Below are 13,984 nucleotides of genomic sequence, written 5' to 3'. Positions count from 1 at the left end.
AGCTCTGACAGAATGACCATGGGGTTCCTGCTCACCTCCCTGACTAAGACCCCCGATTGCTCCATTTCGATGGGCGGCCAGCTGTAGGAAAAGTCCTGGTGGATCTGAACTTCTTCCATTTACAGATGATGGAGGCCACTATCCTCATTGGGACCTTCAAAGCAGCAGAAATGTTTCTGTACCCTTCCCCAGATTCGTGCCTCCAGACAATCCTGTCTCTGACTGCCAACTGTGGGACCTTATATGCAGACAGGTGTGTGTCTTTCCAAATCATGTCCAATCAACTGAATTTTCCCCAGGTGGACTCTAATTAAGCTGTAGAAACATCTCAAGGATGATCAGTGGAAACAGGAGGCACCTGAGCTCAATTATGAACTTCATGGCAAAGGCTGTGAATACTTATGTACAAGTGATTGCTTAGTTTTTTTTTGTTTTGTTTTTTTTTTTCAATAAATTTACAAAAAAAAAAAAAAACTTTTTCACATTGTCATTATGGGGTATTGTGTGTAGAATTTTGAGGAAAAAATTAATTTCATAAATTTTGGAATAAGACTGTAACAATAAAATATGGAAAAAGTGAAGCACTGTGAATAGTTTCTGGATTCACTGTAACTTGGTTGAGGATAGGGAAGTGTAGGATGAGCTGCTTCATCTGCTGCAAACCTTGACCCAAACCCGGATAAGCAGCAGAAAATGAATGAATGAATTTTTAAACAAATCAATCTGCACTTCTAAAATACTACAAAGTATCAATGACTAATTTTAATTTTGATTACCAGACTATTTTTCAGAAAAGTCACATACAGCTCATGTTGTCATATATGTTCATGATGGATGAAAAAAAAGTTGCATCTGGTCTGTGATTGGTGCAGATTGCAGCCTTGGTGTTCTCTGACAGGCTGTAGTGAGTCTGCGGAAATGCGTCCGTGCGCCAACTGCCGCGCGTAAATAACACGAATTGTCAAACTGCGCAACTAACTTCTGCAGTATGTTACACGCTGTGAAACGCAGGTATCAAATTAAAAAAAAGTGTGTGTTTTGGGGAGGGGGTGGGGTGAATCCGGAAAACATCCTCGCGTTTCCAGCAGTCACGTCCAGTCCCTCGTGTTTGACGCATGGACGCAGCAGATGAAGCTCTGAGCGTCACTTACCTCTCGGCGCGTCCTCGGCGGCCCGGTCCGTCCTCTCAGTGTCCGCAGTGCAGTCCAAACCGGCTGCCTCCTGTGAGGGAGCAGAGGACCTGTGACAGCAGTCTGTGCGCCGCAGCTCGGACCACAAAGCGGCTTTTTTCTTACCTTAACGCGCATCCAGTGGGGGGGTGGAACGGCTAAAAGTGGATGTTTGGGTGATTACACGTTTTTCCTCTCCCTCTCTTCTCCTCCTCTTCCTCCTCCTGCTCTTCCACCAGCAGCGCTCTCCCCTCTGTCGGTGAGTGGAGTGGCACCGCTGGAACAGCCTCCATGGGGTTTCCACGGAGCAAAAAACCCCGACAACCACTGAGGCGCACCATAAACTAAAAGGCACATATTGTGCCTTTTTTTTCTTTCATGCTTTAGCCAATTAAAGAGCCGTTTGAGGTCACTGGGTGTTTGTCTGTGCCAATATGAGAACAAAACAATCAGGCTTAGCAATTCAGTTGGAACCTGTTAAAGCTGAAGCGGCTCAGGCATTGGGGGGGGGGCGGTGTCCTGGAAAGTACTGCTCAGGATGTTCAAAAATCACTGTTCCTCAAAAACAGTGACAGTCCTGAATATTCTCTAGAATGAAATGAGCCCAAACACAACATGATCCTGAAGTAAATCCAACTAAATGGTAAGATTCCCTCTAGCCCAAAGTGTGACTGGTTTCTGCTCAGGACTTTGAATTTCAAAGTCCTTCTCTGTAATTCAACAGTAGACGTACCAACAGTGTCTTTGTTTGATAGATTGATGGGCCTGACGGCTTTTGTTTAGCCATGGCAACAGTCATGTTGGGCACAACATGTGTGTCAGCCCAGTCTCACTTTTTTTTCTTTTTTTTTGGGGGGGGGGGGGGTTAATTTTACTATTTACAATCAACCAAGTGTGTACCCTGCACAAACATTAACCATGACACCTCCAGACCCCCCTTCACCCCACATTTGTGCCCCCCGTTACAAAAAAAATGGCCCAGTCACGAACCCATAGATTAATGAACTGTGGTGAGACTGGGTTGTGTGTCCTGTAAATGTTGCTGTGGTGCAACACGCAGCTGTCCAAAATGCAAAAAGAGGCACTTCATTAAAATAGAAATTGTTCAGAAACACCCAGTAAGATTTAAAGGCTGTCATACAAGATATTTAATATTTTAGTTTACAGAAGTATGAATTCCTACTTGTAGTTTGTTTTTATATTTGTTTCTTGGCACAGTCCTGTACTGATTACAGCTGATTTATCTGTATATTTTCCAGTGTAAAAGCTCGTCAGTGTAAAGTGTTTTGGTTCTCTTGTTAATTTCAACCACATTGATGTTACCCTGAAATAGTTTTAAATAACATAGTGTTAATTCTACTCTCTCAGCGCCAACCTTGAGTGAGTGGGAAATGAGATAAAGGAGTTCCTGACTCATGCTGTCTGACTTTGTTCTACCTCAGTGTTTTGAAATGTAAGAATTAGCCGGTTAACACGCTCAGAGTGTTAAACATGGCAACATATTCTCATGACGCGTTTCATATGCAACCCAGTCTCATGAGTTTTTTTTCATGCTCCCATCACGAAATGAGTCAAATTTTCGTGACTTTTTTTTTTATCTTATTACTAACCTTACCCCTTCACCTAACCATAACTCCCCCAGACCCCCCCCCCACAAAGCACTTTTGATTTTGTGGACCCCTCATGGAATGTATTAGAATAAATTTGTGCTCCCTTTTCGTGACAATATCACGAAGTAACAGATTAATGTATATTTCATGATGCTGAATGACAACATGCCATGAGATATAGTAGTTCATATGATATGATACAAAAAAATTAGGGACTAAAGTTTGCGCAGATTACTATGAATTCTCGAGCATGTTTGCATTTTTGTTAAAGTTTGGCTAAAGGTTAGAATATCAATAATAATAACATTAATCAGTAACATTGATGTAATAATGATGATGATAACATTATCAGTAAAAGATAACTTACCACTTTGTTTTCCAGTTTGATGATCGGTCATCTACTCCCAGAAATTACATGGGATATGTACAAAAACTGCACAATATATACAAATTTTTGTGCACCATTTTTTCATATATTTCACAACAAATTTTCATAAGCATCAAATGAATAAGAAACATTTTCAAAATTGTATGAACTGCCTGTCAAACACAGTTTGCCGCTCACTTGAATGGGAAAGTGTGTATATAGTGTACAGAAACACAAGTACTACTTATTGTTGTATTTTTGAATGTTGATGGATTTGTGTAATCTTGGGCTTGAAGAATTTTGCACATGTCTCTACTGGAGCACAGACTGCTGTCAGTAAAATCTGGGAGATCTGGGACATTTGTAACACACTTTGTTTCAATGCTTGTAATACTTTTTTATGTTATAGATTTTAAATTATGTGCCAACAAATAGCTAAAGAACAGCTGTTTTCAGTGTCATATTTGATGTCTAATTGAAATACACCAACGTTAAGAAACCCAAAACTGAGGACATGTGAGAATAGAAGCTAAAATTACTGCAATAATGATATTTTCAACTAATTTACATCAGAATGGTCTCATTTTAGGAATGAAATGAAGCTTCATTCAGCCTGAAATGAGGCCAGAAACAATTCTCATCATTTTCTGAAGCAGGTGTTTCATTTTGAATTTTGAACATTTAGAAAAAATGTATTTTCTTACAAAATTGTTTAATTTATTGCATTGAGCTCATTATAGAAGTCTATCATCATGATGATTTCATACCTGCCAACATTTGAATATACCAATGCGGGATGGAGTGTAACTGGGGGGGGCGGGGGTCCAGACCCACACAACTGTGGGACTAATGGGCGTCCCACACACACACTCTTGCGGGACGTGGGACATGGGTGTAAATGCCGCCCAATGCGAGATGGTTGGCAGCTCTGTGATTTCATCATATATAAATGACTGCATGAATCAATTGTTTCATTGATTGGTTTTAGGCCTTTCAAAGCAGTGTGTCATTTTGTGAAGCAGCTGGTTTGTTTGGTTCAACTCTATCGCACGCCAGTTTGTGATACCTTCAGGAAAAAGGGTGGGGGGGGGGGGGGAGTATGGTTACCGTTCGGGTTAAAAATAGTGTCTGAAATTTGACCACATCATGAAAACGTGACGGTATCACAAACAAACGTGGGATTGGGCTCACCTGTTTCCACGTCCTCATTGATCTCAGATCACATTTACAGTCAAGCTACGAATCTCCCATTGTTTTGGGGGAGATGATGGTCTAGTGGTTAAGGTGTTGGGCTTGAGACCAGAAGATCCTCAGTTCAAATCCCCGCCTGACTGGAACATCACTAAGGGCCTTTGCGCAAGGTCCTTAATCCCCTATTGCTCCCAGTGTGTAGCGAGCACCTTCTATGGCAGCGGGGTGAATGTGAGGCATAACTGTAAAGCGCTTTGAGCATCTGATTGCAGATGGAAAAGCGCTATATAAATGCAGTCCATTTAGTTTCACTTGTCCTGGTCTCCCCTACTGTGACTTTTACCATTTGACAGCACTGTGCAATCCCTTTTTTTTCTTTCTTCTTCTTTTTTAAATTCAGTGTTATGTTGATTCTGAAAGGCCGGTGTTACATGTACACCACAAAACCACTGTCAATCAAAAATTCCCTGCCAATTTTTTCAAACGAATCTGAGCTCTTTCGGGAAAAAACACACCAGCGAGCCTTTAATCATCAGCTACATAAAGATTAGAGGATTGTTAAAGCTCCTCTTTGGAGAGATCTCCGTTCCTCCGCCTTTGTGATGATATTGATGATGATGACGGCCAAGTGGACACTTTGATTTTTGTGTGGCGAGCTAGTTATAAAGAATCAATATTATATCAAGGCGGTAACTTTGGTGATAAAAGACTTCAGCCTCTCTGGCTATTCATCATAAGTCTGTAGCAAGCAGATAGGTCAAAAGAAATTATATTGCTCTAAAGAGAGTGTCTCCTTATCTCCAAGCAGCAGGGGAGTGGAGGACACGCCGATCGATACAGTAGCTGCCGTAGACTCCTTGCAATTATCAATAGCTGATTTTGTCTTCCTGGGGCTGCATCTATTAATACCAGATAATAACAGGCTTTTGCACATAACTTCTGAGGAGGAGAAAGAGGAGAAACTTTGCTCACAGGATGACCTTGTTGTCAACAGATTTGTCTCTCATATGAGCGCACTGGGGGGTGCGGGGGGTGGGGGGGGCACAGGCACATGGGAATAGACAAGTCAAACAGACAAGAGGAGGAGGAGGAGGGGAGAGTGGGGCAGCTGTGACTGAATTGTCCCCTCCTCCTGACTGGAGGGAGGAAGTAGGGGGTTGGGGGGGGGGCGCAACAATTCACTGCAAAAATGTTTTTGTGGATTTTTTTTTTTTTGTTCTCAAAACATGTGATCATCAGAAGTGATTATTTCATTGTGACAATCACAAGCAATTATGCACGATTAAAAAAATGCAGAAATTATTGCAAACATTTGGAGCAGGCCCAAAGTAAAAGTCACTTATTGAAAACACACACACACACACACACACACACACAAAGTGTTACTGCCACCAACTGACAGCAGATCACCTGTCTGTTTATTTAAATGAAATATATCTCAACATATATTTTTGAAGGATTTTAATATATTTTTATAAAGTAGTGGCTCTTGATTAAATTCAGAGATGACACATACTGGCCTAAATTTTATTCATTTTTTTGTTGTTCTTCTTCATCTTTTCTTCTTCTTAATTGACTAATCATTTTAAGAAAAGTGGTGCGTTATGATGTCAGAAAAGCATCTTTATTACACATAAACAGACATACTATTGCTCCTTTTTGGAAATATCCCAATCTAAATGGTCTGTCTACACTGTAAAAAAAAAAAATGTTTACGTCATATAGTTATGTGAACTGCTTCCACAAAATGCAGTTGTTTAAAACAGAAAAGCAAATTGTTATGATATTTCAGGATTATAAGTGGCAGGACCTCCCAAGCTATTAAAAAACTGATTTGTAATTGTAACAATATATAATACTATTTATATTTGACTTTCCCAGAACAATAAACAAAATAAACTCCAAGAAATAAATGTCAGTAATAGAAGTACACTACAACAATCCCAAATTAAAATGTTGATAATTTTTTTTCCTCTTCAAGAACCTTTTCTTTTATACTCTGGCGATACTTCACTATGAATTATATTCTGGAAGAAATATGGTCATTGCACGTTATGTTTTCTTAACAACCAGGTTTTGTGGGACTGGTTGACATTTTTTTCAGTTATCTCCACTGACTAACAGATAACATGATGACATTTTGTGTGAAGATGTTTTTTGGTTTGAGGAAGGATTGAGTAAAGTTTTGGTGGTGATGTTTTGTTTCATCAGTTTCATTATAGTTGTCAGTTTTCCTTTCATCTTAGTGTACAGTGCTTGTATAATGACATCATAAAGCTCTGAGCAAAAATCTGCTTTGGTTCTCATAACACAACACATTTTTTTTTTCTAATGACCAACATTCCTCTCTTCTACACAGCAGCAGCACTCATGTAAAGATGTTTTAAATCAGATAATCTGGTTTAGTTTTGGTGTCATTATCACCAAACCTCAAAGTGTACAAACATTTATATGACGTCACTTTTGGGCCTGCAGCTTTTACATAATGCGCTTTAATTTTTTGGCTCTGGTAGCTGTCAAATATGTCAAACATGCTGAAATGAAGTTGTGATGTGGATCCGACCACAAGCCCCCTCCCACCCCTCCAAAAAAAAAAAAGAAACGACTGTGTCAGATTCATATGACAGGCTGTCCCGCGCGGGCGGAGGCTCCCTGAGAGCCGTGACATGTTGTGTGCGGTGGGAGGTCAAAGCTGTTCACCCTGGAGTGTGAACAGTAACGTGGTGGTACATCCTAGTGGTGGCTCAAAGCAATGGGCTGCACCTCAGCGTGGGGGTAAACTCGCACACAGCGCGCGCTCCCCGTCACACGCAGCCACGGACGCACCGCCGCCGCAGCGCGCTGTCACCCACACCGCCGCAAAGTTGTTTTCCACCGACCGACAGGAAGAACCCGCGTGAAGGTTTCAGGTGGGGAGGAAAAAGAAACAAAAACAAACCAAGACTTATCCGCCGGCTGCTTCACATAAAGACGTTTGAGAGCGCGCACAAGCGGAGGCGCACACGGGAGCTAAAAAAGACGGCAAGGACGGAGAGGAGACGGAGGGCAGGACCGAAGCTGCTTCACTTTTTTTTTTCTTTTTTCTTTTTTTAGTTTTTTTTTTTTTTTTTTTTTTAATCGAATTCATAAGAGTTCATCCGGAACGAGCCAGGACAGCTTTTGCGCGGAAGACGTGCGTAAAAGTTTGGAGTTGCAGCGATAAACAAAAAAACAAAAAACAAACAACAACAAAAAAAACATGCAATCAAACTAAAACTTAGTAGTAACGATTCATTTCTTCAAGCAAACGGCTGCTGCTACTTTACTGGAAAGATGTCCATCAAGAGAAAACTTTAAACATCTCAAGCAGAAGCATCGGCGCAGGAAAAAAAGAAAACGAAAAAAGTTGGACTGAGCCAAAGATGTCCAGACGCGCTCTGAGAGAAGACGCTTTCTGAAGTTTTGGAAGATGAGACGAGGCGCTGAATCTGCAGCACTTCTGGGTCAGTAAAAAAAAAAAGGAGAAAAAAAGAAAGAAACTGGAGACCCCCCGAGGTTGAAGCACAAGAGAGATTTGTTGTGTTGTTGGGGAAGGCTGAAAGAGAAAAGAGACGGATAAAGTGTGAGAGTGAAGCGACTAATTGCCGAGTCCGTGCCTCATTACCATATTCAGTGCGCATCCGCTGGACTCCAGCCAATCCTCCCCACCTTCACGCGATCACATTCATCGCCGAGCGTTATTCACGATCATAATTATGATAGCGACATGCGCAATCTGACGCACAGTAACAGCAGCGCCACCGGCTAATTTCTGATATCACCCCCCCCCCCCCTTCCCCCAGCCTATTTGTGAACTTTTGTTGTTGTTGTTGTCGTCGTCGTGCGCGTGTTGATTCATTCGTTCATCGCTGATGTATCTGCAAAACGCAGAGACCTCTCGGAGCGCCAAAGCAGCAGCAGCATCTTCAGCACCGACAGCATGTCCCGACGCAAGCAAGCCAAGCCGCAGCACCTCAAGTCGGACGAAGATCCAGCATTAGCCGGTGTCCTCTCCGAGCACGGTGAGCGCACCACACTCACGCATTCATTCATTCATACATTCCACTTGTGCACACTTTAGCACAAATTCAAAGTCTTGCCAACGATTTCCGCTAGTGTTGATTTAAAGTTTATCCTTTACATTTTAAATTTAATAATGGACAAAAAAGAAAAAGTTAAAATATTTCAGTGCGTTTCTCCGGACGGGGAATGAAATTTGTTTTGTTTAAATTCTCATTTATTCGCACGTTTCACCACTTCATCTATTTTTGGGAGCGAATAATCTTGCAGTGGTTTTTGTGTTAATTAATATCATTTGCCTCCGTGGCATTTATGAATATGCGATTGGAGGCCTTTTAAAAAAGGCCTTTCTTTTAAAACTACCGAACTGGAGATGATTTATTCATAATTTCTCACGTCAGACATCCCAAACTGGATTTCCAAGCGTGCGTAAAATACGCACACACAATTTAATACATTGGAAACCATCGCGTGTAATGTGTTCATTTTTTTAAATTTAATTGTAAACACATCTAATCAAAATAAGATACATATTATCTATTATTTAAATTCTATTTTTATTTTCATTTTTTCTTATTTTAATTTTGCATTCAGAACCTTTTGTCCCTGCGCGCCTGTCTGCCTCTCCAAGGAGCGAAAAGCGGATTCTGCTGCAGGTCGAAGGCTGGTTTTGTTATGGAAATGTTTTTGTTTACCCCCCTCACATAAATTTAGCACAGTTGATTGTTCCCTTTCTCGCACAGTGTAGACAAGATGGTTTGGACAGGACTCGTCCTCGCCATGTGGGGGAAGAAAAAGAAAAAGGCCCATTCAGCTTTTATTCTGTACGCAGCCTTTTGAGCAATAAAACGATCATTATACAGATAAAAGTCAAACATTTACCAAAGTGAAAATGCTGGAGGAAGAGCAGCAGGACAGCTGGACTTTTAAAAGAAAAAATCCGAGTCATCGTTTTTTTTTATTTTGTTTTTGCACTCTCTTTAAAAAATATATTTAATTTTACTCATTTTTTACACAAGCAAACGCACCTAAAATTTGTCTTCATTTTAAATTCTGCAATCTAAGAAATTCATCACTTTTCCCCACTTCTTTATTTATTATTCCCTCCAGCTCAACTGATCAGATTTCTTTCTCTGCATGAAGCTGTTTGCACTCAGAACAAATCACTGCTATTATTTATTCCTCTCTCTGTCTTGGCCCATGTTGGTGAAAACACTTCCAGCGCATGATGTAATCTCTGGGGATCAGCTCTCTTTGCATGAGGAAACGTTGGTGTGAGGAGAATCACCCTGATGCCTCTCAGCTATTCAGTTTACTCTGTGGATTTGTAATTTCGGCTCAAATCACATTTAGACACAAACACGCTGACGTGAACCTTCCGAGAGTTCCCACGGATGAGAAGCATCCATCAGGTGCTCTCCTTTTAGGACAAGAATAAAATGTGCTGCTTTTTTAAAATAAAGGGGGGGGGGGGGGGGGTTGTGCACTTTTTGTTAAACTTTGACAGCACTCACATCCCATTATTGGAGCTTTTGTTTTGCAGTTTTAACACCTCCACTCCTGCACGATTGCAGGCAGATGCACCGTCTTAAGGTTATTTTGTGTTGGGGGCCACAGTCGTGTCTCGCTTCGCTTGTTTTCCCAAACCTTTAGGCAGAGGTCAGTCATCCCAGGCACATAAATAAACCTAATAATACCAACCGTACATCAGACTGTGAGTGCATTTTCGCATCTCCACCACGTTCTGATTGCCGAAGGCGCTGCTCATCGCAACACTCGTTTTGGCAAATTTTGCAGAAAATGTAGAAGAAAATCAAAACGTTTGCATCGTCACGCTCGCTTTGGATGATAAATTTGTGCAGGACAGTGTGACTTGCTAAGAGAAAAACTTGTGCTAAACTATTCTATCCATCCAGCAAGTTCTCCTAAAGCTGACAGAGCAAACTATTTGGTTTCATCTGATTCATTTAAAAGACATTGTTGTGAACTGCAGCTTCCAAAGCCAAAGTGCTGCATCCTGGGCAAGGTGAAAAACAAAAGTGCCAACAAGCATGTGTGTTGGCACATTATTTGGCCCTCAGGCCTTCCGGACTGTTGCCACCCCCCACCCCCCTGGGTGTTGTGGTGGGGTGGGGAGGGGGGTGCAGATGAGCAGCTGGATCAGGAGTGCCTTCATAAAGCCTTGCTGACTTTAACCCCAGTCTGGTCCTGTCAGCCCGGTCCTGGTCACTCGATGTCAAGCTCCCGGTGCACACACGTGAGCTGCTGACCTTGGTAGAAGCAGCTCGGTCGTGTCTCACACAGTGGGAACAGCGATGGGCTTTCGATGTCGCTGCCACGTCCACGGACCTCAGTGCTACCAAAGGTGCACCAGTGGTGGACGATGACGATGACACGCTCGAAAAGTGCAGATCTGCTTCTATTTTTGACCTCAGAGTTTCTAACATTAAGGTTAAAAGCACAGGATGTGATCAGCGTCACCCGCTGTTGGCCTCAGCGTTCATGTTGAGACACATTTGCATTCTTGAAACCCGTTACGTGGAAGTTTTAGCTGTCGCTGCAGTGATGAAGTTACAAGGGGCCAAATGCTGCACAGTGAGGAAAGCTTCCACTTACAGTGACGGCTACGGTCGTCGCCCACTTCCCCTGCAGCTAGGCTTTTGTTTGGTTTTTGTTTTAATCCCCTCTCACCATTGGGTGCAGGCCTGCGGACCACCCACATCGTCGTGCCAAAGATGTCTTCAAGAAGGCACTCAAATATGGCTGCGTGTTAATTACTACTCGCTGCCGAAAACACACATGAACAAGTGAGATCGTGATTGAGAGGAAGGACGAAGCGAGACAGCAGGGTTATTAAACAGCAGACAAGTGGATTTTGGTCTTTAGAGGAAGTTCTCGAGTCATCTCTGAGGCAGACTTGGCGACGGCCACTCGCTGTTTGCATGATTCTTAGAAGTTATTTGTATATTTGAGTGTAAACCCTCAAGGAATGAAGAATCTCTTAATTATTTCCAAGAATCTCACCACTTAATGCTTTTAAACTTGCGTTTCATCTGCTGAGGATGGACGTCCATTAAATCCAACAACCTCCTCCTCATTTGTGAGCCCAGATCTCGAAAGAGAGACAGCCAGAGACAGAGAAAAGCCATCGTGACATGTGTCACGGCCATCTGCAAGGAGTGCCGTCATTGAATACTGTATTGCAAAACGCTTGCACAAACAAATCGTTAATGTTTTTGGGCTCAAACATCTGCAGGCAGCGACAAAGGCCCCTCTGTCAGTGCAGATACCACTGTACACCCTGCAGCACAACGATGCCACGCAGAGCCGAGGAGCCTCAAAGTGTGGCCGATGCATTCCAGCAGACTTTGTTTACTGTGGATGCATTTACTGTCCGGTGGCCATAAAAAACAAAAATCTGTTATTTGAAAATTGCAAATGATAAATCTCGAGCAGTGCAAGGCTGCAACTCATTATTATTTTCAATAGCGATCAGTCTGTCAGTTATTTTGTCAATTAATTGATTAGCTGTTTGCTCCATAAAATGTCAAAAAAAAAACAAAGGTGAAAAACGATGTTTTCAAATGTCTGTGAGATATTCAGGTTATTGTCAGAAAGGAGGAAAGAAACCAGAAAATATTCACATTTAAGAAGGTGAAATAAAAAAATTTGACATTAAAAAACACACACTGAAAACTATTAATCAATCATCAAAATAGTTGGCGATTTGTTCAATAATTGATTAATTGCTGCAACTTTTACAGTAATATTTCACAAAAGCTCATAAAGAAAATAACTAGGTGTTATTTTTCTGCAAGAGCCAACAAATAAAATAGCACATTAAAATCCATAAATGAAAACAAATAACTGATAAATAATTTGCACATTAAAGTGAGCGGGCGGTGGTGTGGATTAGAATAGCCAGGATTTGTTGAAGGTTGCAGGCCTCTTCCTTATTTGCACTCCTGCATCCACGTCCTTTCTCCCACTGTGGACCCACAGTGATGCATCTCTCCTTAAGGGTCCTAAGCGGTCCTGAGACGCTTGAGAAGAATGCATTTTAAAAAGGGGTGGGGTGGGGGGCGGGGTGTTGTGGGGGGTGCCATAAGTGGAGTTTTCAGAGTCCCCTTGGCTTCATGTAAATGAAATTCAGAGGAGCAGTGCACAAATGGCACGAGTTCCTTTCAGTGCACCCTGAAAGAAATCATGTAAAAATCATCATCAGATCAAACATCACTAATTTTCCATCTGAGACTGGAAATGGAGAAGAATCTGAGATGCTGCTTGGCTCTGTGGCTTTCACAGAATCAATGGGAAAGCATGAATACCTCGTGTGATATGTGTCAGATTAGCGGTTTCAGTTAGCGCGCCAAAGATTGCTGAGCAAGCAGCGGCCTCGCAGATTCCGGGCACAATTCCCCCATTGACCACGTCCAGCTTCAAATTTGCATCTGAGTAAATGAAGACTCTTGGAGGAATGAAACACGGACTGCATTAAAAAAAATCCTTCCTTTTCTCATGCTATAGGAGAATCAATACCCCCCCCCCCCCCACACACACACACACACACACTGCTCTTTCTTGCTGTCCTGAAAATAACAATCACACAAACACAAAATGTCACCTTCAGCAGGACATCAAGACCACGACAAACTGAAATCCTTCACATAGGCGACATCTTAACATTTCCACAGTTTTTTTGTATTTTTTTTAGAATTCTGATTGTTGATCTTCACAACAGCCAGAATTTACAAAAAAAAAACCCTGCTGACAATTCTTTTTTTTTTTTTTTTTTTTTTACTAAAAACATTGTTTCAGTTTGCTAATGTGCACAGTTTTGAAAAAAAAACAAAGAATTTTGGAGCTTTGAATTTTTTACATAAAGTAATATTTTTTTTTTTTTTTTTTTACAAAAAATGATTATTTCCAGTGATTTCCAATTTCTAAGGGGCTAAAATTAAATGGAACAAGAAAAAAGTAAAAAAGCAACAGGAAATATTCACACAACCTTGATATTTGATTATAATTCTCATGGTAATTTTGTGGGTGTATATATATAATATATATATTTATATTATATATATATATATGAGTGGGGTAAAAGAGGAAACTCACAACTGAAATTAATTGGGACAAGAAAAAAATGTAAAAACAAAATTTCCAGCAACTATTTTGATATTTGACAAATTGCTGTACTAATTTATTGGGAATGTTATATATATATATATATATATATAAATATATATATATATTATATATATTATAATATATAATATATAATGTTGGACTTGCAGAATCTCAAATATGAATGTTTGTACTTGCTCTTGCAACTGTAAATTATATATCTATACATCTTTTTGGGTGGGGAGAAGGTGAGTGTTGGTCCAAACAAACCAGTACTTTCAAATAATTATTGCATGCAAGAAACCGAAGTGTTTAAAATTCTCTGTCATAATTTATGGTGGTTAATCAGAAAAATAAGCAGTGCATTAAAACATGGAGCACGTTTTGTTCTTTGGTCTGTGCAAACACACGTGGTTGAATATTCTCCAGCGGCTGCAAAAAAAAAATCATTGTGGCCGGTTTTCATGCGTTAATCTGTGTGTGTG

General features: G+C 41.0%; 1 protein-coding gene and 1 long non-coding RNA gene across 2 annotated transcripts in view; one reads left to right on the top strand and one right to left on the bottom strand.

The window, feature by feature from the left end:
- The window catches only part of LOC117514793, a 93,760-nt gene extending 92,384 nt beyond the window's left edge, over nt 1–1,376 (bottom strand). The window contains exon 1 of the long non-coding RNA XR_004561961.1: nt 1,152–1,376. This is a non-coding gene — a long non-coding RNA (uncharacterized LOC117514793). The remainder of the gene's footprint in view (nt 1–1,151) is intronic.
- Nucleotides 1,377–7,012: 5,636 nt separating this feature from the next.
- The window catches only part of sall3a (spalt-like transcription factor 3a), a 29,090-nt gene continuing 22,118 nt past the window's right edge, over nt 7,013–13,984 (top strand). Inside the window, 1 exon segment of the mRNA XM_034175380.1 lies at nt 7,013–8,377. Within this exon segment, the coding sequence (XP_034031271.1) occupies nt 8,296–8,377 (82 nt within the window). The 5' untranslated portion in view covers nt 7,013–8,295.

The sequence above is a fragment of the Thalassophryne amazonica genome, chromosome 7 (assembly GCF_902500255.1).
Source record: "Thalassophryne amazonica chromosome 7, fThaAma1.1, whole genome shotgun sequence".
In the NCBI taxonomy this organism is placed as follows: Eukaryota; Metazoa; Chordata; class Actinopteri; order Batrachoidiformes; family Batrachoididae; genus Thalassophryne; species Thalassophryne amazonica.
Note: the sequence above shows the minus strand (reverse complement) of the source record. Positions and strands in the feature narration are given on the sequence as shown.